Source organism: Drosophila gunungcola (genome assembly GCF_025200985.1).
Source record: "Drosophila gunungcola strain Sukarami chromosome 2R unlocalized genomic scaffold, Dgunungcola_SK_2 000011F, whole genome shotgun sequence".
Classification (NCBI taxonomy): domain Eukaryota; kingdom Metazoa; phylum Arthropoda; class Insecta; order Diptera; family Drosophilidae; genus Drosophila; species Drosophila gunungcola.
This window is the reverse complement of record NW_026453169.1, coordinates 949,207-974,241: the sequence shown is the minus strand read 5'-3', so window position 1 is coordinate 974,241 and position 25,035 is coordinate 949,207. Positions and strand designations below refer to the sequence as shown.

General features: G+C 39.0%; 2 protein-coding genes across 2 annotated transcripts in view; both read right to left on the bottom strand.

Annotated features, from left to right (window-relative positions):
- Positions 1-21,749, bottom strand: part of LOC128255543 (calcitonin gene-related peptide type 1 receptor) — a 29,886-nt gene extending 8,137 nt beyond the window's left edge. Inside the window, 5 exon segments of the mRNA XM_052985198.1 lie at positions 66-157; positions 224-330; positions 2,406-2,522; positions 2,941-3,129; positions 21,119-21,749. Coding sequence (XP_052841158.1) covers positions 66-157; positions 224-330; positions 2,406-2,522; positions 2,941-3,100 — 476 coding nt within the window. The 5' untranslated portion in view covers positions 3,101-3,129; positions 21,119-21,749.
- A 1,622-nt stretch (positions 21,750-23,371) lies between these two features.
- On the bottom strand, positions 23,372-25,035 carry LOC128255554 (uncharacterized). Its single transcript, XM_052985214.1, has 3 exons — positions 24,321-25,035; positions 24,064-24,260; positions 23,372-23,537 (listed from the first exon to the last, which is right to left on the bottom strand). Exons 1-3 carry the CDS (start codon positions 25,007-25,009, stop codon positions 23,443-23,445), a joined length of 981 nt encoding a protein of 326 aa, XP_052841174.1. The 5' UTR covers positions 25,010-25,035; the 3' UTR covers positions 23,372-23,442.

Below are 25,035 nucleotides of genomic sequence, written 5' to 3'. Positions count from 1 at the left end.
GACCAAGATGAAGGAGTGGCGAATGGCTGTGCATGTAGATGAGGGCAGTCCCTCGCCATACTTACTTGAAATAACCCAATATGGCCAACGACAGCAGAATGGCCAGCAGTGAGATGCCGTAACCAACCTCGTAGATCAGATTCACATTGTGCTTCCACTACCCATATAGAAACATAGATATATTTTTCTTAATTAATCGCGCCGGGGAAAAGGATCAGCTTACCTCAAGGTCGTCGAGATTTACGCAGGTTGTGTAGTTGGACCATGTTTTATTGGTCAGCGGATGCTTAAACCACTCGCCATCAAGGCCACACTCCTTGTGGGCATATCCTGTTCGATTGTTATAATTAAAATATTATTATTTTTTTACTAAATAAAGTTTGATAAAAAAAAAATCATAATCTCTGGTGCTTACTCTACTAAGTCATCTTAATCCATAATTATTTATTAAAGATTTCCTTCAATTAAACGTTTTTGTTCCAATAAGTTTCTTTATTAAAGCAAAAATTTAAAAAAAAACTGCTCGTCATCCATAAAATACAAATATTTACGCATACGATGTGTGATTTTAATGATTGACTGTTGGATAAATATTGTAGCTCATATTTACATTTTGCGGTGGCCAGAGCATTAAATCGCATTAACCAATATTATTTGCAACTGCCACCGAGTTGACCACAAACACGTTGTGGCTGGCATACGAAACAAAATAGTATCAATATAAAATTGCATAATCATTTGTTTGTTGTTGAAATCGTGTATTTATTCGAGCCAAAGTTCGTGACAAAACTTTTCCATTGCTTGCTGGCGTGTCGAGTGCTGTTCGATTGCGAATTACCAAGTTTTTGGTGCAACTTGCCGAGAGCCACTTGTCGGAAAAGTGCAGCGAAATTCGTTAAGGAATAACGAAGGTGAGTTTTATCAGTTCATTTCATTTTCCGGCTTTTTTCGACCGATGATCTTTGCCACGAAGCCATTTATCGCAGTTTGGCACGCAGACGAAGAAAATCACGTATACGCGCTGTGTGGCAGATAAGTAGCCGGGGAAAGGAGTTGGTGGGCGCAGCTCACCACATCGACATCCGGCGACCGGAAGTGCCATAAAAGTTAATGGCGGCGCAGTGCCAAAGCACATAATCTTGTACAATCTGGCGGCGACCCCGAAAGGCAAAACGAAAAAAAGGGGAGGCGCCAAGCCAACCCCAAGCTAAATGTAGCGAAAGTAGCACTTTCTTGGCCCTCGTCTTGTTTTTCTCTCTTTCTCAGCCATAACAAAAAAAGTCATTCAACTTTGGCTATTTTCGTTGCCCTGGTCATGGCCAAAACGAGGTTAGTGTTTAAGTTGACTCGCTCCACATTGCTAAGCGCTCCCCATTAATGCAAATTGACATGCAGCGCATGATTTATTTCATAAACTGCTTCAAATATTATACATATTTATGCTGATTTTCTAGAGCGTGCCTGCGTTTTTTAATATTTGCTTTAATGCCCAAGTTAATCAACATTCGCCAAGCATAACTAATTAGGTTTCGTTGTGAGTACAGTTATTCAAATTATTAATTTAAATAACACTCGTCTACTAATTATGAATTAAATGCATTATTGTGGGGCAAAAATATGACGTGATATCACCTCAGCATTAATGATTCAACAATGAGTTTGAAAAACTATAGAAAAAGGTTTTCTTTGATTAAATTATTGTGGCCGTCATCAACACCTTTTCCGTAAAACTGATTAATGGTTCTAAAGGGGGTTTTTCATTTAATATTTACCTTGAAAGAGATAGTAATCTATTCATACAAATTCTTCTCATATATATTACTTTTATTGAGCTTGCGTTTCTTTAAATTTAAATTTCGCACTGTTGTTTACATGACCTTAACTTCTCCCAACACTCACAATCAATATGGCCTTGTTTCTACGTTACATTTGATTTTCAGCGAGATTTCGGCAAATTGTGGCAAATCAGGCGAAAACATTTTAGCATTTTGTCAAGCTCTTTGGATAATTTAGTGGCCCAAGGAGCTTCGAGGAGCCGTCTCCCTCAGCACGTGTGGTTTTGTGAATATGTTATGTTTCCATACGACACGAAATCAAAGCATAAACATAACAAGTTTCCAATTGATTTGGCCTGGCTTCGAGCGTATTTTCTGTCTTATTTATGTGTATATAACGATGGGCTTTGGGTTGAGGCCAATTAGAGGGTAGGTAGTCTACATCTACCCATCGACCCGCTCAACCGCATTGCCTCGTGCAAACACATATCCCTTTTGGATAAGTACACACATACATACATATATGCATGCGTACTTTTTCGTGTCATATGCAGATCCCCAGCTGACCCCAAAACGGATGTAGCTTTGTGGAATTTAATAAACAATTCAGCTCCTGCCGGCCGTACTTACTTGCTGGATCGAAACCCGTGATGAAGTCCGGGCAGAGTTCGTAGGCGGAAGAGCCTGGGGCCGTATCCGGCCAACAAAGCCAGCCATCAAAGGTGCCGGCGCAGTGGGGTTCAGTGCCTGTTGGTCGGGGATAGAGAAAAGGGCAGCAATTTAAGTTACTCGTGCATAATGGACACCGAAATTGCAGTTGGCCAGGGCCAGGACCACGGAGAAAAAAGAGAGTTATATATTATATTATATTATATTATATTATACTCGGACATCCATTTAAAGTTGTTATTTTTTTTATCTATTAGTTTTAAACTCAAATATTAATTTTTATATTGCACTGGAAAACGACTTTAGTATTTTGGGGTGTCTCGCAGTTTTGATTTTGGATTCCGAAAGAATTCACCGTTCCTCAGATTTAAAAAAAAAATAGATTTGATTTACAAAAATTATTTGAAAATGTAATCAAGAATAATTTAATAATGTATAATCAATAACATATTTAATGTCCTATTTGGTTAATAATTTCTCCCAGTGCAGGACTCACTCGCCAGTTGGCCGCTGCTATTAAGTCGCGTTTCGCAGGCGGTCCGTAGTGCATCGAAGTCCGGACCGCTCTCCGCGGCACTTTCGGCGATGGAGGCGGCATTGCTGCCACTTCCACTGAAAGATGCGTTGGTGTTGCTGTTGCCAATCTGCTCGCTCATGGCTGCCTGCCAATGCTGCACTGCGTCCGCTGAAATGTGGCAAATAAGTTTCGTTAGTCAATCAAATTGTTTTTGGGAAAATTCATAAATGTGTGGGCGATTGTGCACCGCCTCCCCATAAGTATTTTGCGTTGTAAGGTCCACATGCATGAAAATCTTAATTGCGTTTTCAACAGCTTGCTGTCGTTAGGGTTCCAGGACCGTACTGATTCAGTGATTTCAAGTTCATTATTTATGGTTGCACCCATTGATATTTTACACAGGAGGTTGGAGTTGCGTGACTAACTTAATTGAACTTAAATATTTTCACCAGCTTGTTGTTCAATAAATAAAATAGTAACAACAATTACTTGGCCAATCAGCGAATTAAGGCTTTAAATTCCAATTCCATTTAAGTTCATAGAACTTGTAGGGGAAAATAGAAAAAAAAGATATGCCAGCCTTAAAAACATTTAATTTGATTTAAATTTTATTAATACCTTCTTTTGATAAATTGTCTGTGTATTTGCGTATTTTTTAAAATTAAATAAATATTTACATGTTTCCGAGTGCATATTTCTGTCAACTGCAATGGAAATCGCCATCATAAGCTGACAATGTTTTCCTTCCACAGCAAACAGAAAACAGCAATAAGGTGTGTGCAAATATTCACTTGGCCAGCACAGACAAATATTTGTGCCCAGATGTTGCTGTAGCACATGCTGCTGCTCCTGTGTCTGAAACTAGCAATGTCCAGTGTCAAATCGAAGACTCTCGACTTTGGATGCCGAATGTTGTCATATTGCTGCCATGTGGCAAACATAACAACTCAGGTGTTTTCTCCTTTTCCATTTTGTAATCTTATCGTTTACGCAAATTGCTGCCTGCACTTAAATTGCTATCTGACAAGAGCAAAACTCACAAAGACAGCCAGGAACGCGGTAAACTCTGTTCCGAAAGCGAACATCATAAAATCTAGGACTGCAAATTGGTTGTGCACAAAATGGGGGAATTCCCCGAGGGTTGGGTAATGGGAAACTGAATGCATTTTGTGTGCACACCACTTGTGAACGAGTGGCGTTTAATGACAACTCTCTGCCATGTTTGCACGGGCTCTGTTGCTCCACGTCTCCTGTTGTAATAATAATACAAGTTTTATATTTATTACACAAATTACACGACATCGGGTAACATCACTCAGGGCTGCTCTCACAACTCGCTGGTTTTGCCCCCGTTTTTGTTGAGCTCATCTCAAAGCAGTTGTGTTTAATGCTTAAGCTGAGCAGACAAATTTGGTTATTAACTGGCCGTAGCCATAAAGCTGATTTGAAGAGCGGCGGCTCGGTCTCGGGGCCACTTAAATTTTACGACTTCTCGGTAAAAACTTGCCCATAAATCCCCGACACAGAACCTGAGCATCAGTCATTGAATAAATAAGCGATTTGGTATTCAAGTGGGTTGAAAAATAGTTAGGTGATAGATAGAAATCGAATAAATCATGCAGATTGTGAACACCAAAACAATTTATTCGAGATGCTCCAGGGTGAATTTTGGGTATGTAGGGGAAAAGGTATTATATAAAATAGCTTATGCTTAAAGATTTTGTGTTTACCATAAACGATATTTTATCATTAAATTTTATGAACTATCAAACATCAGAAGTAACAGTTGGATAGTTCTTACTGTGAAAACATAAAATTAAATATACTATACTGTGCCTTAGAATAATTTCTTAGTATAAGCACTATCTATTACATTTGATTTTGAGGTAAAATATGTAACTTGTGCTTATCGCACGATTACTGTACAAGGCGTACACAAATATAGCAGACATTTTTGCAATGGAAGGGATACTTGCAATTCAATAGTGATGAAAGATATACCAAATCTCAGAGAAATCAAGCTAAATGTGTAAATCAGAACATAATGCTGGCTTACTTTGCCTAGCATACTTTCTAGCGTGTCTCTTTGCTCAAATGCATGAGCTCGAGTTGCTTTTAATGGCCCTACATGAGGGGTCGCAAGGCCCTTGACGCCCCATCACCACACCATGCCCCAAAACACCCCCTCGATCAGCTAATAAAAATATTTTTACGACAACGCGCGAAACTCACGCAAAACGTTGGCAATAACAGAAATTAGCAATAAAAGCGTGTGGAAAAGTGCCGTAGGCGAAAAGTAGCCGGGAAAAAAGTTGGACTATGGGGAGGAAAATGAGGGGACAGGAAAGGCAGCTGCGGAGCGTTAAACAAACTTGACTTGACTTGACTTTGGCAGCCCTGCGCTAATGCCCAATGTCAGGGATCCGTAAATTGCATTTGGTGAAAGCGAACGCCGGGAAACTTCAATAAAAACGGTAGAGCGGGGAAATGGGAAATGGCGAGGTGAAGCGGATGAAAAAGCATAAAACTGGCAAATGTATTCCACTTTCTATGTGTGCGTTACATGTGTAGGGCATCTATTTTAGCACTCTGCCGTAAAGTGTCGACCCTGACCACGCCCCCTACTCGGCCCCTTGGAAAAACAGCAAGAGTGAAAAACTTTGTTCGCGAAATGTTGGCAAAACTGTTGTGTATTAAAAAACGTAGCCAAGCGAAATTGTGCCGTCTGCATCTGTCAAAATGTTTTCAATGGCTGGTTTGGTTTCGGTTTTTCCGTTTGTGCATGGTCTGTCCTTCCTGACGTATGAGTAATGAAAATGTTTGTTTGCCGATTTCCAATTCGCTGGTTGTCAGTTGTGAATCGAGCCGCGTTCAGTGGAACGTAACGCAACTATCCCACGGCTGGTGTATCTCCGTTCCTCGCTCAGCTAAAAACATCTTTTAGTTTTCGCTGCTGAAATTTATTAGGAGCATAAATCATAACGCATTGTTTGCACCAGCTTTATATCGCCCACATGGCAAGATCATTGCATGATTTATGATAGGTTTTCCCTTAAATTTCGTTCACTTTTTAAGCAAACAACAGCATCAATTATCAATGGATGGGATGGTGGGAGGCAATTAATACCTCCCTGAATTGTTGCATGAAAGAAAAGCATTGAATATGGCATAAATCAAATTTTTAATGCTTTAAGAGATTGTGTTAAAAGCCAGCCATTTCGATAGAATTTTATACTTTATTGAGTATTTTTTGAAGGGGAGGGTGTGTCGAACGGGCTTTTAAACTGTTTAATAGCATTTCGCCTAAAACAACATTTCTGCTGCTGCTGCGACAACAGTGGCCGAAACGATTTAGCCTTGGCCCGCACAGTGGCATTCCATTTGGATTTCCCCAGATTGGTATTGATGCACTGAATCGTTTTCCATTTTCCACCACTTTTGTTGCAAATGGAATGACAGAGCATAAAGGCAATTTATGAGTTTCCAATTTCGAACGCTCCTGTGGATTTCAGCCGGGGATTATAAGTAGAATCCTTTTTTATTGAAGAGACATTTTATTTTCTCTTCACCGTTGCCAAATGAGCCTGAAAAAGACTTAAAGCTTAAATTAAAAACCAACATATTATTTAATGGCCATATACAAAGACATAATGTTTATTGATTGACTCCAAATTCAAGGTTAATTACTGTAGGCAATTATACAATTACTTTGTTTTTCTTTGTACATGTGCTACATTAAAATTTCTTTTTTTCAAGTTGTTTCTGAATTATTTTATTTTACAAGGATTTAAGAGCTATTTAATTCTCTTTACTTATTTTGCTTTTGAAAGGAATTCCCCAATATATTTCCCTTTTAACAGCCCAATAATGTCAGACATTCGTCTCAACCGAGAGAGGAATTTACTAAAAAAGGAATTGAAATCATCTTGTCCTCTTACTGACAGACACATTCTGCTTAAGTTGCCCATTCAAATCGCATTTTGTCAGCTTGTAAGCCCCACCAGCTGTAATGTCCGGAGAATGTATCACCAGCAAGGGCCCATTGTGATGATGATAATGCCAACTGACAGCTGCCATGGGTACGTTTTGAGAGCGTGCTGGCTGATTTATTTAGCGCTGCACTCGGCAGCGTGGAAAGAAGCTCATATTTCAAATAAATATAAAGTGTAAATACGGAATAGCTCAACAGGCACCGGGAACCGGCGAAAGGGCCCACACAGGGACATTACTTTCACCGCCAGCCGGATGTATCTGTTAACCAGGGATTATGCTGCTTGGGCAGCGTCAAATCGCTGGAGAGGGCGATAAAAATGTTGCCGGAGATTACGAGAACAAGCGATTTATTTTTTATTTTCCACACACACTTGCCCACTTGGCTCCGGATTTTAAATCGGCGAGCGTGAAAGCCGAACCCTAATGGAATGGAATAATTTATAGAAAACATGCTCCGAAAAACCCGGCCGGCAATGAATTAAAGACAGACGAGGATTTAAGCCAGTGAGCCAGTTAAAAAGGAGTTTCAAAGGCCCAACGTAAAGTGCATTTGTGCTACATTCTTGCTTTGTGGGCGTTGTTTTCCCGCATCCTTTGAGCCTTCCCTAGCTGACCTTTGTGCTGGTTCATCGCTTTTCCGCTGGCCTGGGATAGAGGTGTGTTTTTTCAGGGTTCTGAAATGAAATACGTGCCACACGTGCTAAATGCCTTGTTCAAGCTTCCTCGCAGCAACAATTGCACAATTTGTTCGCGCACAAAATTTGCATATGTCTAAGCCCAGCAAGGTGTGGGATCTGGAATGGACTTTGTTTGCCGTCTGTTGTTTGCTCTTTCACAAATGTCTTGCGGTCTACTCAAAAGTGCTCAACACAGCCATAAGCATATACAGGTCAGGTCAAAATAATAGCTCTTAAGATGATTTACGCCTTAAAGTTATTTGCTTTAATTATGATTTTAAGTCCTCGCAGTTGGAGATGCTGTACTTTTTTAGCTTTTTGTTGTATTTGAACTTTTGTAGGCTTATTTTTATAAAGAAATGTATTAAGGAGATAGTTTTAGATAAGAAATTATATAGATTTTAATTCTTGTTAAGGGATTTTTTAGTTATAATTTTTATTTTACACAAACTTTTTGTTAAAACATAAATATTAATCACTTAGATATTTTTTTTTCGTTTTTCCGCACAATAAAACTAATATATAATTAATTAATTATTATATTAATTTTTTTTTAATATCACTACGGAATAAATAACAAATATTAAAAATAGTGGATAATTTTGCAATCTAGGCATTTGCCGTGTAAAAAACTTGAAAATTTATATTAAGCCAGAAATTAGAAAAAAATCGCAAAAATCTGACTTTTTTCAGCATCGGGAAACCATCCTGCCTGCCACCTGTAAATACTATTATGTTGAACGCAATTGTTTACCCACACTCACAGCCCTAACGACGAGAAAAGCAGTTGCTTAAAGGCACATTGCATGTACCGTATCCTTTTCAAAGTGTGACAGTCTTGGCAACAAGCGAAATCCCATTCCCCAGCTTTTATTTAACTTTGTCATTTGGCCAAAGCCAGTGAGAAAATTCTTACTTTAACTGCGCTTATTTGTTGTGCTGCTTATGTACTTTGATTTCAACAACTTTTCCTCGGGAATAAATGTACTTTTCCCCCATTTTTCGCGGCTCAAGTGCACATTTCTTTCATTTTGTTATTGTTTGGCCAACTTTTTGTGAGCTGGGAATTAATTCCAGTCGAGGCGTGTTCATCATAAAATTTGATTATTTCTTTGCCGTTGCTAGGATGGGCATTTTTGTCAAATACTTTGTAGTCCAATTGAAATATGGGGAAGGCGTAATGGTTAAAGTGGGTCACTTTAATTTAAACAAAAGCCAAACTTTTTCACAAGTTTTCTTCAATGTGATTTTAATGGCATTCTTATGTAGAATACAAATTGGTAATATTGTTAAGCTTAAAAAGGTATGTAGTTGGTTACTACTTTACTTTTATTGGGGCTTAGCTTAATATATTCCTACATATAAATTACATTTTAAAAGGTTTTAAAATGGAAAAAAAAAATTTTAAAGTTTAAATTTGTTATGGTAAAAATTATTTTATCGTATTTGTCAACAACTCAAGTATTTTGGCAAACGTAAATTTGTTGTTCTGGATATTTTCTTTATATAGCCACGGAGATTTTGGCTCATTTGATTCGCTATTTATTCTTATTCACACCCAAATAACAGCTCGCAATTAATTTGATTTTACTACAATCCTATCCAAAATTAGAACACAAAATTAGTGTTTTCCGAGCACGAAGCTTAGATAATTCTTTGGCCAGCTTACACACCTTCTCTTCCTGCGAAACGAATTCAATTCATATCAATAACATTACTTTGTGGCCTGACCTTTATTTTCCTCATCCGCTTCTTTTTTGTCACAATTTTGCCAACACAAATTGGTGTAGGCAGTATTTTTCGTGGATACCCAAAAACTCACGACCTGGGCGCACTTCTCACTTTTCATATCAGCAATTTTCTGCACGTCTCGTTGAGTTTTGCTTAAATGTGTTTACAATTGACTACACCCGGGTAAAGAAAACCCTACAAAAGATCAGGGGGACCGGTGGAGGGGCCAAAACCATTGTCAGCCGCCTAAGTCGAATTGTTTTGTCCTCGTCACCTCCATTTCCATGCCACTCGCAGCCCCCAAAATGCCTTCCCCTCCTGACAGGCAGCTAATGTCAATTGGAAAGGCAGTTTGATTTTCATATTTCATTTAATTGCAATTTGCGTTGCCTTTAGACAATTGTGGCTCTATTCATATGGAAATTCGCATTTGCCGGCTTAAAGTGCCTGTTATTGTTGATGTTTTCATGCGGTTTCAAAGCTTTTTTTATTTTTTGAAAAATGGTATATACCGCTGATGTTTTTATATGAGTAATACTTTTTTAATACATAAAGAGTTTGCTTAAATTAAAAAATAACCCTTCCTATTATTTGCAAATAAGTAGAGCAGTTTTTCAGTGGGAAACGGATGTCATTCTATTTGCAAATAAAGTTTCAAGACTAGCCTTTTGACTTTTTTTTTAGTTGGTTTTTTTATTGATCAATAATCGATTATCGATACATTTGCAATTAAGGGGGTCTTCCGGTATAGAAATTTGAAAACTACCTTTTTTGAGGTGGTTGACATTTCCATTTCTACTGAACCGATTCCTTTCAAAACTTGGTACACTTCTTGTTTATACAACTCTCTATCGCGTCTGCCTTGAATTTAACAAAATTTTGTTTTTTAAGTATTTATAATAAATTGGGTAAAAAACCTTTTTCACTGCAAATTTCTAGATACTCTTTAAAGCGATTTCTAAGCCCCAGTATTTTATCTGGCACCCCGATAATTTGTTAGTATATATATTTTATATTTACTATTTTGATATATATATGATATATATGTTTTATATTTATTTATTAACAATTTAATAACATTATAATTATTAACTTAATCTGCTTTATTAGGGAAAAATTAACTTGTTGCTTGCTTCCTAACTCTACCAGTTCTCATTGTACAATTTTTTGTTAACTAATTGTTGTTTTGGTTGGCTTTTCTTAACTGCTTGTAACTGTACGATTGTTATTGATTTTTTTTTACTGATACTGCTGCTTTATTATCCTTATTTATTGTCCCAATATTGCATCTACTGTAACAACTACTATTTCTGATTTCTTTATTGTTGTCTTGACTGATTTATGAAGCTGCTGTGACTTCTCTTCTTTGTTGCGGCTGCTGTTTTAGCTGCTGCTCTTTCTGGAATTTCGCTGCAGGGTCGTTGTGTAATTGTCAGGGGTTCATCCGACTTGACATCTTGTGGTCCTCGTCCGCCATTCCCTCTCCGCATGCATAATGGACGAACAATAGTCGTCAGTCGAGGTTCAATAATTCCAAGTGATGGGCGAATGTTCGAGGCCAGCTGAGGCCTTTGTGTTCAAGTTACTTTCGATTTCACAAAGTTTCTGCCTAATTTTGCATATGACCCAGACAAAGGAAAAGTTTGTTGTGGACTTTTGGCTATCCGACTGGAATTTGTTCGTAATTTATTGCAATTTGTAACTCTCAAGCAATTGGACTTGAATTTAAAAACACTTAGAGTTTCTAATGTCATAGTAAAGCGATCCGGAAACCGAGTTTTGCAGGTCAAAGTTTTTAATTGAATCCAAAAGATTCATTTGGAGTGGAAAATGTGGGCCTGAGGTAAGCTTGGGGTACCGAACCGAATCTAATCTGAATCAATAACCAGCAGGGAACTGCGTCACCCAGAGATACGGCTAGCTGACCAAGTATCTGGTGGAATCAAAAATTAATTAAATGTATCTTTGGCCGATGGCGCGTGCTAAGTTGAGGGTTCTAGGTGATTCAACCAGTACTTGTTGCGCTATCTTTTCGAGGTCGGATCATAAACTTTTCCGACAGCTGCAAACTTTTGTTTACCGACTTCTTGTTGTTAATGAAACCAGGCGAAGATGCTGCTAACAAAGTAGAACTTGTTGGCTTAATTAATTCAGTTGTAGTGTAATTTTTCCGGCTCGAACTTGTGCCGCCTCTGATATTTAATTAGGCTCCCGATGACAATGCCATGAGCACGGGCATGAGCATAAATCTGCGTGCCAAACAAATGGGTTCGTTTGTGAGGCCCCTGCACAAATGTATCTGTCAGATACAATCACAATTCCATTACAAGCCAGTCAGGCGTGTATGTATAGTGTGTAGTGTGTGTGTGTGTGTGTGCTGGCCAACATTTCTTGGCCACAATGTGTGTGCTTGGCATTAAGTGCTTATCTGATTTGCCTTCTCGCCCACGAGGCAAGAGCAAAGCCAGAGCGAAAAGCCAGTTGCAGCCGCAAGCCATGTCAAAGGAACTTTGTGCTTTGAACCTTTCGTGGCGCGTTATCGAAAACAGTTTTGATTGCACGCCTCGGAGCCAATTAAAGCGATGTTGCCAATTTATCGCAGTTGCCGAACGGAGCAACTGGACGGCCAGAGACTGCCTGGATAATTCAATAAACTTGTCCTCATTTATCTCCCAGGGCGACTTTGTCGCAGTCCAAATATCTCAGCTCATGTGGTTTCGAGGAAGACTCCTGCTCCTGCTCTTCTCTGTGTTTATGCATTTAGCAAATTACGAGCATTATGGCACATGTTTAACCAGATTCTCTCTGCTTGGCATATGAGAATTGTGTAGCATCCAGATAGTACACAGAAAAAATATGCATTAATATTTAACAAACCAACTACGTTTTTAAAAAAAATTCAAATTATATATAGATGTACTTGAAATTCAAAAGAAATTCAAATTAATGCTTGATTAAGTCAAGGTTGCGTTGGCAACAATTAATGTATACACGAATCCCTGAATCCGGTATCAAAAAAGAAGGAATACAAATATTTAGTTTAAAAATTTATAAGAATTTGTTACTTTGTAATATATTTATTTTTTGTGTGTAGGTCTAAGATCCCGCCTCCCCGATAAGCAATGCATTTCGACTGCTGTTTCCCGCTCCACCAATGTCAGCATAATTTTCCATATTTCATTCTGCATGCAACAATGAATGCCAAGTGGGTTAAACGAATGCAACATTCGCCCGCACGCAAAATATTTCAGAATGGTTATAGCAGCAGGAAACTTCCCGCATTGTGGTATTTTTGCATAAAGCCTTAACTTAATTAAGTTGTCCAGTTTAAGATTTAATTTTGATTTGTAAATGTTCTGCGGTTTTGAATAATGTATTTGGTGCATATCGTAAAACTCTTAAATTAATAAGTTATTTAATGTTTTTTAATGTGTTTAATGCTAGCTGTATAAGTCTATTATAAACAATAAAAAGCATTAAGAAATTAATTAAATTGTATTTACGAGTTCCTGAACATAGCTACTAATAATAATTGTATCGCTAATCATAGAACAATGAAAAATTATTGACCCAAAGAGTTATTTATGAGCCGTGTTATATTAAGAAGAATATCTAATGAGCACCATAAAACCGCTGCTTGAAACAAATGGCTTGTAGTCAATTATACTCAAATTTGAGTAAATGCCTAGACCTTGGCGCACTTAACACACTTCACACCCAATTTAACCCAGTAGAGGATGGCCAAGAAGGTGCTCCGGCTCCGCTTGGAAAATAAAATGCCGAAGAAAGCCCTCAAGTGAAAGGAGCAAGAAAATTCAGACCCCCTCAGCAGCCGTGTCAAAGGAAAGCGAAATGTCGAAATGAATTTTCAGACAGTGAATTATGTTTTCCTTTGCCACACTCCGCTCGTCGTTAGCCGTTTTTTGTATACTTAGTGCCACGGGCGGCATCTTAATTACCTGCAATTTCGTGGCCGCAAAGCGTACACAGAAAAAAAGGCAACCAAAGGTTGGACTTCCCAAAAAGGGACGCTTTCCACAATAGAGCGTTTTAATTTCAATGGGTTGTTACTATGGCCGTGGTCCCAGATCTCGTAAAAGGATATGCTTGCCTAATGTATGGATTTTGTTGGCCAACTCTTTGTGCTCCGTTTTCTCTTTTCCGTTGACGAGTAAGCGGAGTGGGTCGGCAATAGATAAAATACGCCATAACTTAGCATAAATTACGCGGACACGCCCAAAGGGGGCGGCATAATTGCTGTTTATGCATACTTATTCAACTGACCAAAGTCGAAACGCAAAGGATTTAATGACGAGCTGAAACTCGGAATTCCGCTGATTGGATCAGCTGGCTGAAAGAACAAAAGCGGAATTATGTCGGAGCACGGAGCCCGCAAGACTTCATTTAGTTTCTGGTTTAGGTTTCAGTCCCCGACTGATTGGTGGTAGACCACAGCCATCTAAGGACATTGATGGCCACATCCACGAGCCTGAGCCTGATGGCATGGCTAAATGACACTTGCCGCCCATCTATCTGCCACTCACTTAAGACAGCCGTGCGAAGATGGACATTTGCTCAACATATATTGGCCAGGAGGGGGACCAAGTACATAGCTGTAGTGAAATAAATCTAAATATCGATTCTAAGAGTTAAGTATGTCATGGATTAATATATATTTACAAACGTTAAACAAAATTCTTTTAAGTCTCCTATGGAAATAGAAAAAACGGGCATGTTAAATTTTTCTATGTTGTTGATATGTCATATTTAATGTATTTATAGTGTAAGTACGTTTTCTGTGTCCCCTCGGGTGTATTTATGAAACATTATGCATTAATTATACTACTCCGAAACTCATAAGCCGGGACTCAGCAGTGGTTAAGCATTGGACGCAGCTTTAAAGCCTTGAACTGAGAACATTAAAAGCAGCTGACCTTTGACCGACTTAATCCGCAGCTCACTAGTGGCACTTGTCCGCCGGAATCCATTCGCAGGACACTCGAGCAGATCCCGTCGCATAAAAGCTGGCTCTAATTGAAAGGGAATTTCCTGCAAATGTGTCCCTAATTAATGTAACAACATTTGTTGCTAAAAGTTTCGACTTTTGTTTCCCAAAAACAGGCAATTAGAGGGCCGGCTGTTGGTGGTCTGGGCCTTAAACAATCTAATAAACAAGCTAATGAACATCAAACGGGTCTTGTGAACGACAAACTCGAGACCAACGAAGGCGACCATTTGCCAGTTGACACTTGGCCACAATTCACTTCCTCTTTTTACACTTTTTCCCTTTCTGCATCTTTAATTAAGTTATGCACGCCGTTTTAATTGCTCAATACACGCGGAATTGTGAGGGCGGACAGCGTGGTGTGGGTGTCCCTCGTTCCCACCTCATTCTCTAATGCAATTTTCATGTTGCATGTTGCATATAAAAGCAGCCAACGCACCGCACCGCATCGCCAAGAGAAATGTGTTTATTTATGCTATGTGATGCTCGTCTTGCAGTTGGAACCTTGCCACATGTGCGTCGTCCCATAAATATTACGCATACGCAGCATTGGCGGCAGGTTGGCCACAACCGCTAGCCTGGTTTACCCAGACAAAGCAGGGACCCAATTTATCATTAGAATTGCATTAGGGCCTGCATTTGCTTTGGTAAATAGACAAAATTCCCGCCCACAAAAGTTGCGGTGTTCAATGGCAGGTATTCAAAGGGGATTTTACTGTCGTCCGCTGGCATTTTTGTTTAATATATTTTTTTATTTCAGATTAGATTCCTATAACCTTACAGAAGGTATTATAAATTTAGTCAGAAGTTTGCTACGCAGTGAAGAAGACATTTCCGACATTTCTCTATAAAGTATATATTTTCTTGGTAAGCATCAATAGCAGAGTCGGTCCAGCCATGTCCGTCTGTCCGTCAGTCTGTCCACCTGTCCGTCCGTCCGTTTCTATTTTTAACGAGTAACGGACGACTATATCATAAAGCTACTTAAAGAAAAATTTAAAAACAAATAAAAAAATGATAATTTTGCAGTGTATAATTTTTGTTTTTTATTTTTCAAGACATAGTGATAATTATATATTTTCAAAATTACGGTTTTAATTAAGAAAGAAACGGACGAATACAGTAAAAAATTCCATTGGAAAAATCAACAAGTAAATAAAAAATTTGTTTTTTCGCTCATTTAACATTTTTTTTACCATTCTTTCAGATATAGGAATGGTTTTAGTTTTATTAAAATCAGACGAGTTGCAAGGTTATATGAACTTTGGCAATCCGAAGTTCGCTTCTTTTCTTGTTTTGTTTATTACTATTATTAAAGAGAGGTAATTATCTTATCACCGTCTTGTCTTGAGTAAATAATCCTACCTATGATTTTCACTGAATTTCGTAGATCGATTTTAGTAGATCGTGAAGGGCCTATAAATTATAATTAAAATATAGGACCCAAAAAACCAAAAGATAATGTTTTGTAAGTTAATTTTTGTATCGCTATCTTTAATAGATTGGAAAGGCCTTGAGTTATTTGGTTGCCTCAGGTAGTTTTGGGTTTAATTAAAACGAAAAATTATGAATAAACGCCTATACATCAAGCGTAGAATAGTAAGTGCTACGTTAAATGTCACAGCATATGTTTTAATATAATAATAAATAAAAAGTGCAGAACCAAAATGCAATATTTTTCTTAAATAGGGTGCGCAAATCACTTGCAGCTTTAATTATTTGCTGCTTGTAATTTAACTAAGCTTCAAACAATTTGCAACTTTTCAGTTAGCGAAAAGTTTGAATGCCGCCCCAAATTTGCCACGTAGATTTTGTCAGTTTGTCAGGGTCGGCGCGACACGCCTCGAAAATTGTTTTAATTGCAATTACCGATGCCACACTATTTGGCGGCCTGTGGCAGAGTCGCTGCCTTCTGGAGACGTGCCCATGGGCTTCTGTTTAAAATGAAATTTAATGACATTTTGATTTGCGGCTGTCAACACTCTTGGCCAAGATGCCAAAGTGGTGACAGGCGACTTCCGGCGCGATAATAAATGGCGGGCGTACGGCCGTACGTGTGTGATGTGATGCGATGTGTCATAAGCGCGACGCGTTAACAAATATTTTTTTTGTGGGCCCAGAAGTGTGTGGTTCGGCTTAATGTTGCCGTTAATGGCAACAAGTGTCTGACAAGGGCTCGAGCATGAACTTGGCAATTTGCGACTGATTAATGGGGGGGCCAGGGAACTTAACTCCTCGACGTTATCTAAAGAGCATATCGATGTTCGCCGCATAGCGATGCTGCAAATCATATTCAAAAGCGGCCCGCATCGGAAGTGGCCACCAACAGGTGTCCCTGGCTGTGTTCGTGGCTGCTAATTTATGGCCTACATGATGGCTGCAGCATCCCATCCCGCTGGGCCTGGGCCAAGCCCATGCTGCAATTGATTAATGTCAGCGTTGCAAATTATGCCCCTTAATTCCTCCAACCTTTCTTGTCTTTTGTCAGAAGCGGCACACGTGTTAGCCACCTTGAAGTGGATGTGACTGGATGCGGATGTGTGTGATGCTTCATTAGCGCCGACAGCGGTACAAAGGAGCTTCTGCCATCTGGTGGCTCTGTGGTGACGTGAACTGTCACCGGCAGCAGGAAACGAGGAGGCCAAGGAAGCAGAGGAAGCAGAGGAAGCTCAGGGAACAGCCAAAAAGCCAGCAGGTGGGCCAAAAAACACTGGCCTGTCATCAGCAGCCAACGAGACAGCGGCAGCGGCCTCACAGAGAAACTATTTTCCCCACTCGAGCTGCGACTGGCTAAAGCCGCTGGAAAAGCTGCTCCAGTAATTTCTTTTGCTAACGATCTTTGTTACGGGGCCCACGACTAAATGCCGGCGCAAGAATGCAAGCCGAGCCTTATCTCAGTGCACTGGGACAAACTTTGTTTGATTACTTTCTTACTTACTAACCCATTTTTAGAAGCCTTACCAAAGAAATGCATTTTCCGAACTAAATCTCCGATTTTAGAATTCATTATTTAGTAATAAACGTTGTAAATATTTTTTTAAATACTTGGCCTCAAAATAAAAAATGTCTTATTTCTTTTTTATGAATTATTAAACTGAACGATTTGGCTATTAAGAATGCTCAATAAAGCTCAAGTAAAATCATGTTTTAGGTTTGTAAATTTCTTTATTGCCTAATAAAATAAACTTAATGATACACCATTAATTTATTTTACTCTGGCATTTAAAAGCTTTTGCAATCTTAATTCAAGAGTTTTATTAAGTTGTACATAAAAAGTAGATCCTGACATTTTATATGAGCTGTTTTTCATATGTTTGCCGTAGGTAATAGCAATTATTTCAGAACATATCTGAGAGCAACGATTAAAATTGAATGATGCATGAAAATAGATATTTAAGAACGTGAACTCTCTTATTTAGATGCCAGTTTTTGTGGCAGTGTGTGTGGGGGAAAATCACGATTCTTCCTGTAGCCGGGGACCCAGGAATGGTCATGACAACGAGGCCTCGGCTATCTGGCTATCTGGCTATCTGGCATCAGCAGATGCTGCTCCGCTGCTGGCCACTTTGAGATGTTTAGCCAGCAGACAAATAAGTTGATGTTGATTGTTTTTGCCTGACTGCGGCACGTAAACGATACTGACAGTCCATGGGCCGGGATCCATCTGGCCAGGCGAAACTTAATTTCTACATTTGCCGGCAGATAAAGCGCAGAGTGGGTAAACTGGTAGCCGCACAGTGGGACAAACGAGTGGATTGGCTGTCGGCCAAGACGCAGAGCACGCATCTTTTCCATTAGACGCTTTTAGAGATTGTTAAATTCCAATTAACAACTTTTTCTGCCGATTGCCAGGGCATCTCGGTCTGAAGGCTGCCTTTTAAGGCCACTACAGCTCCAGGTTCCCTGAGAGCGAGAACAAGTTGTTTTGGCCAACGTTAATTGAACCCGCACACATTGTGGGCCATGTAAGCGGCGGTCGGTCGGCCGGTCGCATAAGTTGTATAGTTTGTTTGTTTTTGGCCCATACTTGCTGTGTGAGTCACGTCGCCGCGATGTTCCTGCATTGTAATGCTTTATGGAGTCCGAGTCCCATAACCATTTGTTTTAATTTTCCTGCATTTGCCTGCGGACAGTTTGGCCTTAACAATGACGTTGGCCGTGCGATCTCATCGTCGTTTGATCATCGTGCCCACTTTGCGACTGGCCGCACGCGGGGTAATGAAAATTAATTGAAAAATTGATTGAAATTGTGCACTGAGCAGTTCAATCAGCGCGAGCCTTTTGTTATTGTTTAGACCTGTCCGTAATTCTTTTTTCCGTTTTTTTTTTCAAGCTGTTGCCGTCGAGAAAAATTCGTGCGTTGGAAAATTGCGATTCCTGTGTTTGGTGAACCAAAAATAGCTTAAAATTGCAATTAATTTGGAAAATGCTTAATACAATAAACACTGATGATGCCCAAATCCATATCCGACTGCCTGTTATGTAACCGCGCTGTTGAAATTGTTGGACAGCGCATTAATTTGGCAGATGGCAAACTAGGATGTATCAATCAATGGACCAAAGCCACAAATGATATGAAATTGATAACAAATAGGGGAATTGCAATTGACTTATTTTTGGGGGAGCTGGGGATTTACCAGAAATGAATGGATTTCCATTTTGTTTACATGAACGCAATCATCGCATATACCATTAATAATTCGCTTTTGTATAAGAGAAACAAAATAGCATTGGATTGTTGACTATACGAACCCTACTTATAATGGCAAAGTGTTAAGGCTTTCAAAAACACATTTAATGGCTAAATAAATAATTTGTTCTGAATTGCCATTTTTATTAGGCATAAGAATGTTAATGTTTTTTACGGCTTAACACGGCTATATTTAGAATGGTATATGAATTTGAATAATTATTTTCATATGATATGAAGCTTTCCGGACCTTTTTGATCAAGATTATCTAAACATAAATATAATTTTGGATTCATTGATTATATTTGTTGATTTCGTTGTTGTATTTAATGGGTTTTTAATTGTTAGAATTTTTTTGTTGTTTTCAAGTTGTGCTTGCAGTTATAGCAGTAGGTAATTATGGTGTATGGCATTTGTATAGACTCGTTACTACTTGCTTTATCTGTTTTCTATTTGCTGCAGTACAAAATACACTTTCTAAGCAAGTTACTCAAGAGCAGTGATTTATATCGCTCGAGAGTCATCCATTCACTGGAAGCTCACAAATGCATTGGACTACTATGCAAACGTATATTATCTCTGACAATATTTACTCATTAGCCACTGCATTTCGCTCACGTGGACATAAACAAACTAACGGAAAAAGAAAAACAAAGCCGAATAAAGAGTAATATATATTATTTCTAAATGCATTTTCTGGTCCAAAATATTTCCTGCAATATTCCCGCATGAGAGATAGCGCTTCCTCGGAATTTATTGTTTAGAGTAAAAGCTAATGCAAACCCACGCCAACGTGGTTGTACCGCATATAAGCCCATGTATCTTGGTCCAGTATCTATGACATCTACGCTGCAGTCCGGGCGCCACGTAAACGGCTAATGGCATTTGCTAACATCAAATAGCGAATTTAGCCGGTGGCAAATTGTTTGCTTTAGGCCGCCAGGCTCAACTTGTAACACTGACAAATGACGGCAGATATATCATGATCATCGCACAATAATGATAGTGTCGCGTCGTGCTGTGAAATCATCGACTATTGCAGATTGCCGATTGCAGATTTCCAACTGAGCGTACGCTCAACAATTAAAGACATTTCGAACGGATCTCACGATTTATGGCTTTACAACGTGCGTCAGCATAGAGCTGGAAATCAAAAATCAAACGAATGAAGAGAAATGCTGCTCCGTTGATTTATGCAGCTGCTGCCAGGAATTCGGCAGCATTCACACTTTGAATAGATGGGCCCAAACAAAATCCTTTGAGCTTTTTTTCCCAATCAGACATTTGCATAACGGCCACCCATTGGGAGCATATCTTAAATTTTTCACTCATTTTTTTGGCTCTTAATACTTACTTAACAAAAGACTCAAGCACATGTTCGGGTTTTCACATTCACAGATTACTCCTGGTTTCCTTTTATATCAAATTGCTCAGCAACTTAAAGGGCTCATACAATCAATCATTAAGCCAAGAAAACCACTAAATAAATCAAATGGATAGATTGCCTTGATTCAAAATATTATTCTCAAAAGTGTCTCAGAATTTTTAAATTATTTTGAGAATTATATTGAAACATGATTTCCTTTTATAAATCCGAAGAAATAATTAATTGTCGTTTTAAATTCGTTTTGTTTTTTGGTCATTAATTTTAATTGTGTCTTGTTTTGAATTTCAGAAACAATATTTCCCAAAAGGGTTAATTGTTCCGAATTAGTATTAAGTAGTTTTGAGAAAGATTTCCAATGCAACTAATTTTGTGCTCAATTTGGAAAAATGTACTTTGTTATACATTTTACTTTGCAATATTGGCTAAAAATGTTTACTGATTCGTACAAATATTAAGTCGTTTTAATATTGCTTTACTTAACCATAAATTAAAAAAAATTTACGTATTTTATGTTATAAAATTGTCAAATAGTTCTGAATGCATGAAAATTGGAAAAAAATACGGAGACAAAAGCGCCTGAAAATGTATGCCAGGGCACAGGCCTCATAACTTCCGGTTCCCAGCAGCGGCATGTGTGAGTTTTGAAATATTTCTCCCATTGTGAGTTGGCTTACCGTGAAGGAGGAGGTTCGCTCAAGGAATTCCTCCTAGGCAGCCCGCCGCATATCCTGCGGCAATGCAATGCTCGGCTCCTGACTTTTCCTGGCTTTTCTCCTAGCCTGGGATTCCGCTGCAGCCAAGTGCCGCTCGTTGACGTTGCCGGCAGTTAATTGAATTAGTTGTTAATTTATGGCTATGTTTTCACTGGGAATTTTGTGAATGTGCGCGGGGTGCGGACGTCAGGGGCAGGGGCAGGGGCAGGGCAGGTGGAGCTATGCCAAGGACTCCGGCTGCCTTTTGTGACACCGGCGGCGTCGGAGACTGGGACTTGACTTGATTAAACGCCTGCCACTTAAATTGGCCTTTAAGCGACGCACTCGGGCACTCCACTCCAGCGTGCGGAAACCGATGACAATGACAATGGCTTCGACAAAATAATAAAAGAATAAGTAGAGCACACACACTTTTCAATGGTCGGGGCGAAAAGTTTTTATTGTACACCCATTTGGGTTTAATGAGCGATTCGCGCACACGCTTCGAAAAAGGCTTTGAAAGTCGTTTTTGGAACCGGCTCGGATGCGCGAGGAGCGTTCCGAATCCGCGGCAGTTGGACGGCAACTGAAATTCGCATGCCACACGGCTCGCAGCCGGCGTGGCTGCTGCTGCGGTTGTGTTGCTGCAACATTGCGAGTTGCTCAAGTTGGCTCGGCTTCTTATCACTATGCACTATGGGTGGATAGCACATATTTGTACGCATTTTTCTCGAAGTTGAAAAAGATTTATTTTAACTACTTCTTGGCGTTAAATAGTACACAAAAAAATAAATTTTTACTGAGACCTTTTAAGATCTAAAAATAAACTCATGCAGTTGTATATAGTTTTAAGAACAGTGATCCCTAATTATGTACCTTGTACTTAAATACATATAATAATTATGTAAAATCCATAAATAATAATGCTTCTTACTATTAATTTTAATTGAAATAGAATATACTGAAAAATAAAAATTTTAGAAAATATTATTTTATGGATTATTTTTTATCTTATAATTTTTATAATTTTTTATTCAATGAACATTATTTATTATTCAGTAAAGTTTGGATAAATTAAAAATAGTCTAAGTTATATTTAACATTTTATCAAAACTATTTTGCGAAATATTTTTTTTGAGGAAAACTTTTGGTCTTGTGACCATAGTGCAGTGAATCCCACCAAGAGGTTTTCCGAGCTTTCGCAGAGCTTTCCACTGCGACTATATGGGCAATAAATTGGTCACCGGGCACTTTTTGTTGCGCGCAACTTGTTGCGCTGCCTTTGAAGAGGCTGATAAGGAGAAATGCTTCAATTGGATCGAATTCAAAAGCGGCTTATTAGACTCTGTCGTTTATGATATTATAAATGGGCGCCGCTCATAAAACCCGAGTTTAATAATCGCTTTCAACAGCCAAATTCTAATTTTAACATGGACTATCAGTAGTAAACATTTTTGAAAAGGGGGTACGCCTTCATAGTGAACTTTTCGTAAACACTTGTTGATAGTCTGAAATTATAAAAGTTTTTTGAAAGCATTTTAAAAAATGTTTATAGGTACTCAGCTTGGGTTCTGTCTTTGCTAATCTGAAATAATTCAATCCTTTCAAAGCCTAAAAAGCCCATACAAGCTTTTCGGAAATGTTTAAAAGTTTAAAGGATGTAAAATCCCAAGCTTTAAGGAAGGCTTGCTCTTAATTGTTACTTCCCTTATTTGGATATACTTATTCGTTGTTGTTAAACATATACTATATATTATATTTTGCCACATTTGTTTGTGTTTCTATTTACGTTAAAATTTGTTTACAATTTTACTTAAGTTACTACTTACAATTCTACTTAAGTGATTAACTTTATAATTTTCAACATGATAGATGACATTAAAGCAATGTCGATTCACCTCAAATAACTTGCAGGCGTTTAGATAAAGTTTAGCCAAGATTGGAATCTGATAAATATGTGAACGAACCACTTGATAGATAGTCTCACACGCTGTTTGAACACCCAGATAGGCTGACTTCTTGAGATAATATATCGCTTGTCTGGTAATTGTCACAGACAAATGTTGACACCACCGCTGTTCTGATAAGTCCGCAATTATCTGTAATTGATAGTGCAAGCGATGGGAATAGAAAACGAAAGCTCAAAAGTCCCATACGATTGTATGTGCCAAATCAGTTCCACGAGTGGATCTCTTTAATGGCTCACCGCTAAAGCTTGGTCAAACAATTCGCGAATCTTTTTATTAAAGCTCATTTTAATAACCACTTCTTTGTTTAGTTTACATTATCAAAGAGTTTTTAAATGCTTAAGACACAACGTAGGTGAAAGCAAATCCAGCCTCATTCTGCCTGTAGATGTCGTCGCTGTTGAAGAGGACCATCAAAGGACCGGGATTGTTGCCTGAATAAGAGAAGGTTGTAAAATTAGAAGGTTACATTTTACAAAAAAATCTATTTTTTAACTTTCTTGCTAAATTTAAAATGTAAATGCTCCAATATAGCAAATCAACATTGAAAAAGGCACAATACGAAAAGCAAATATACATTTCATACATTTTGAATTATAATTAGATCAAGATATTCTGTTTAGAGCACATATCAACAATCATTGTAAAAATAACTATAATTTTAAAGGTTTGCAGTTCTAAACTTTTCACGAAAATCTTTTAATATTCTGTTATCTTTACGAATTAAACTTTAAATATTTCTTAATAAAAATAAAATATACGAAATATATAGTTAATGAACTAAAACCTAATATTATGTTGTTTTTTTTAAGAGGAGGCAGTGAAAAGCTTTGTATATAAATAAACTGTCCTCTCACTGTTTAAATTAAAAATCTAAAAGAATTTTCACAAAAAGCTTTAGAAATTTGTTCACTAGTGTTAACTGAGCTTTACCACCCACAAAAGCTCTGACGAACTTACTTGTTATGACCACATCCTTCTTGATGGAGCCACAGAAGTAGGTGGCGTGCTTGTGACTGTCCTCGAAGGTGGCCTGTGGCACCATCAGGAAATCGGCATCCAGATCGTTGGTACTATCGCTGCTATAGCAGTTCTCATCGGTCATCATAGTAGTGGCCGAGACCACATCGCCCACGTTGAAGTCATAGGCGCGAATTCTGTTTGGAAAATGATAAATTATATTGTTGTACATATATAGAACAAGTTATGTTACTCACCTAAGACCCGTAGTGTCTGCATCGCGACGGAAGCAGATGGCATAGTTCATGCGGGATGGATAGATGCCGTTTCCGTCGTTGTAGTTGAAGGACTTGACTGCACCCTTGGACTGGGGGAAGTATTGCAGGCAGCCGGGCGGCGCCACAAAGAAGCCATCCTTGATTTTACTGGCACGTCCCTCGATGGTGGGCTCCTCCTCCTCCAGATCCAGCGAGCGCACAGAGGCTCCGGCAGGACACTCCAGCTGGGTCACGGTCATGTCCCAGTAGGGCGTGGGCATTCCAGAGGCTCCAGCACGGTCGGCCAGGCTGAAGACCAGATCCACAACAGACTCCCCATCGGTGGCATTCAAGGGCACATAGATGTGCTGCCAAACCTCCGTGCCGCACAGCCTAATTCCATTGACCTCGAAATAGTCCCGAGAGCACTCGGCATAGGTCAAGCCTGATCCTTCTGATCTCAGAGTGGGCTGGGCCAAGGTCATGGCCCAGTCAATGCGCAACTGGCAGACGTACTTGCTGTACGCCTTCACATGGTACTCGCACTCCCGCGGAGGATTCGCCGGATTCACCAGTTTGATGTTCTTTGAGGAGGTACTGCCTCCGCAGTTGGGCGTGGCCACCGACGCGGCTTCAATGGCCGAAGCCGCCACCAGAAGTAGCAGGGTGCGTGCAATGTAGTTCCTCATCGTTCTGAGTCTCCGAAACGGTCAGT

What these genes read in the sequence shown, in the direction of transcription:
- LOC128255554 (XM_052985214.1), bottom strand. Translation starts at nt 25,009, where the DNA reads ATGAGGAACTACATTGCACGCACCCTGCTACTTCTGGTGGCGGCTTCG. An exon ending in GCAGACACTACGGGTCTTAG is followed by an intron (nt 24,261 to 24,320) that starts GTGAGTAACATA and finishes TTTTCCAAACAG; the next exon opens with AATTCGCGCCTATGACTTCA. An exon ending in GAAGGATGTGGTCATAACAA is followed by an intron (nt 23,538 to 24,063) that starts GTAAGTTCGTCA and finishes TCTCTTATTCAG; the next exon opens with GCAACAATCCCGGTCCTTTG.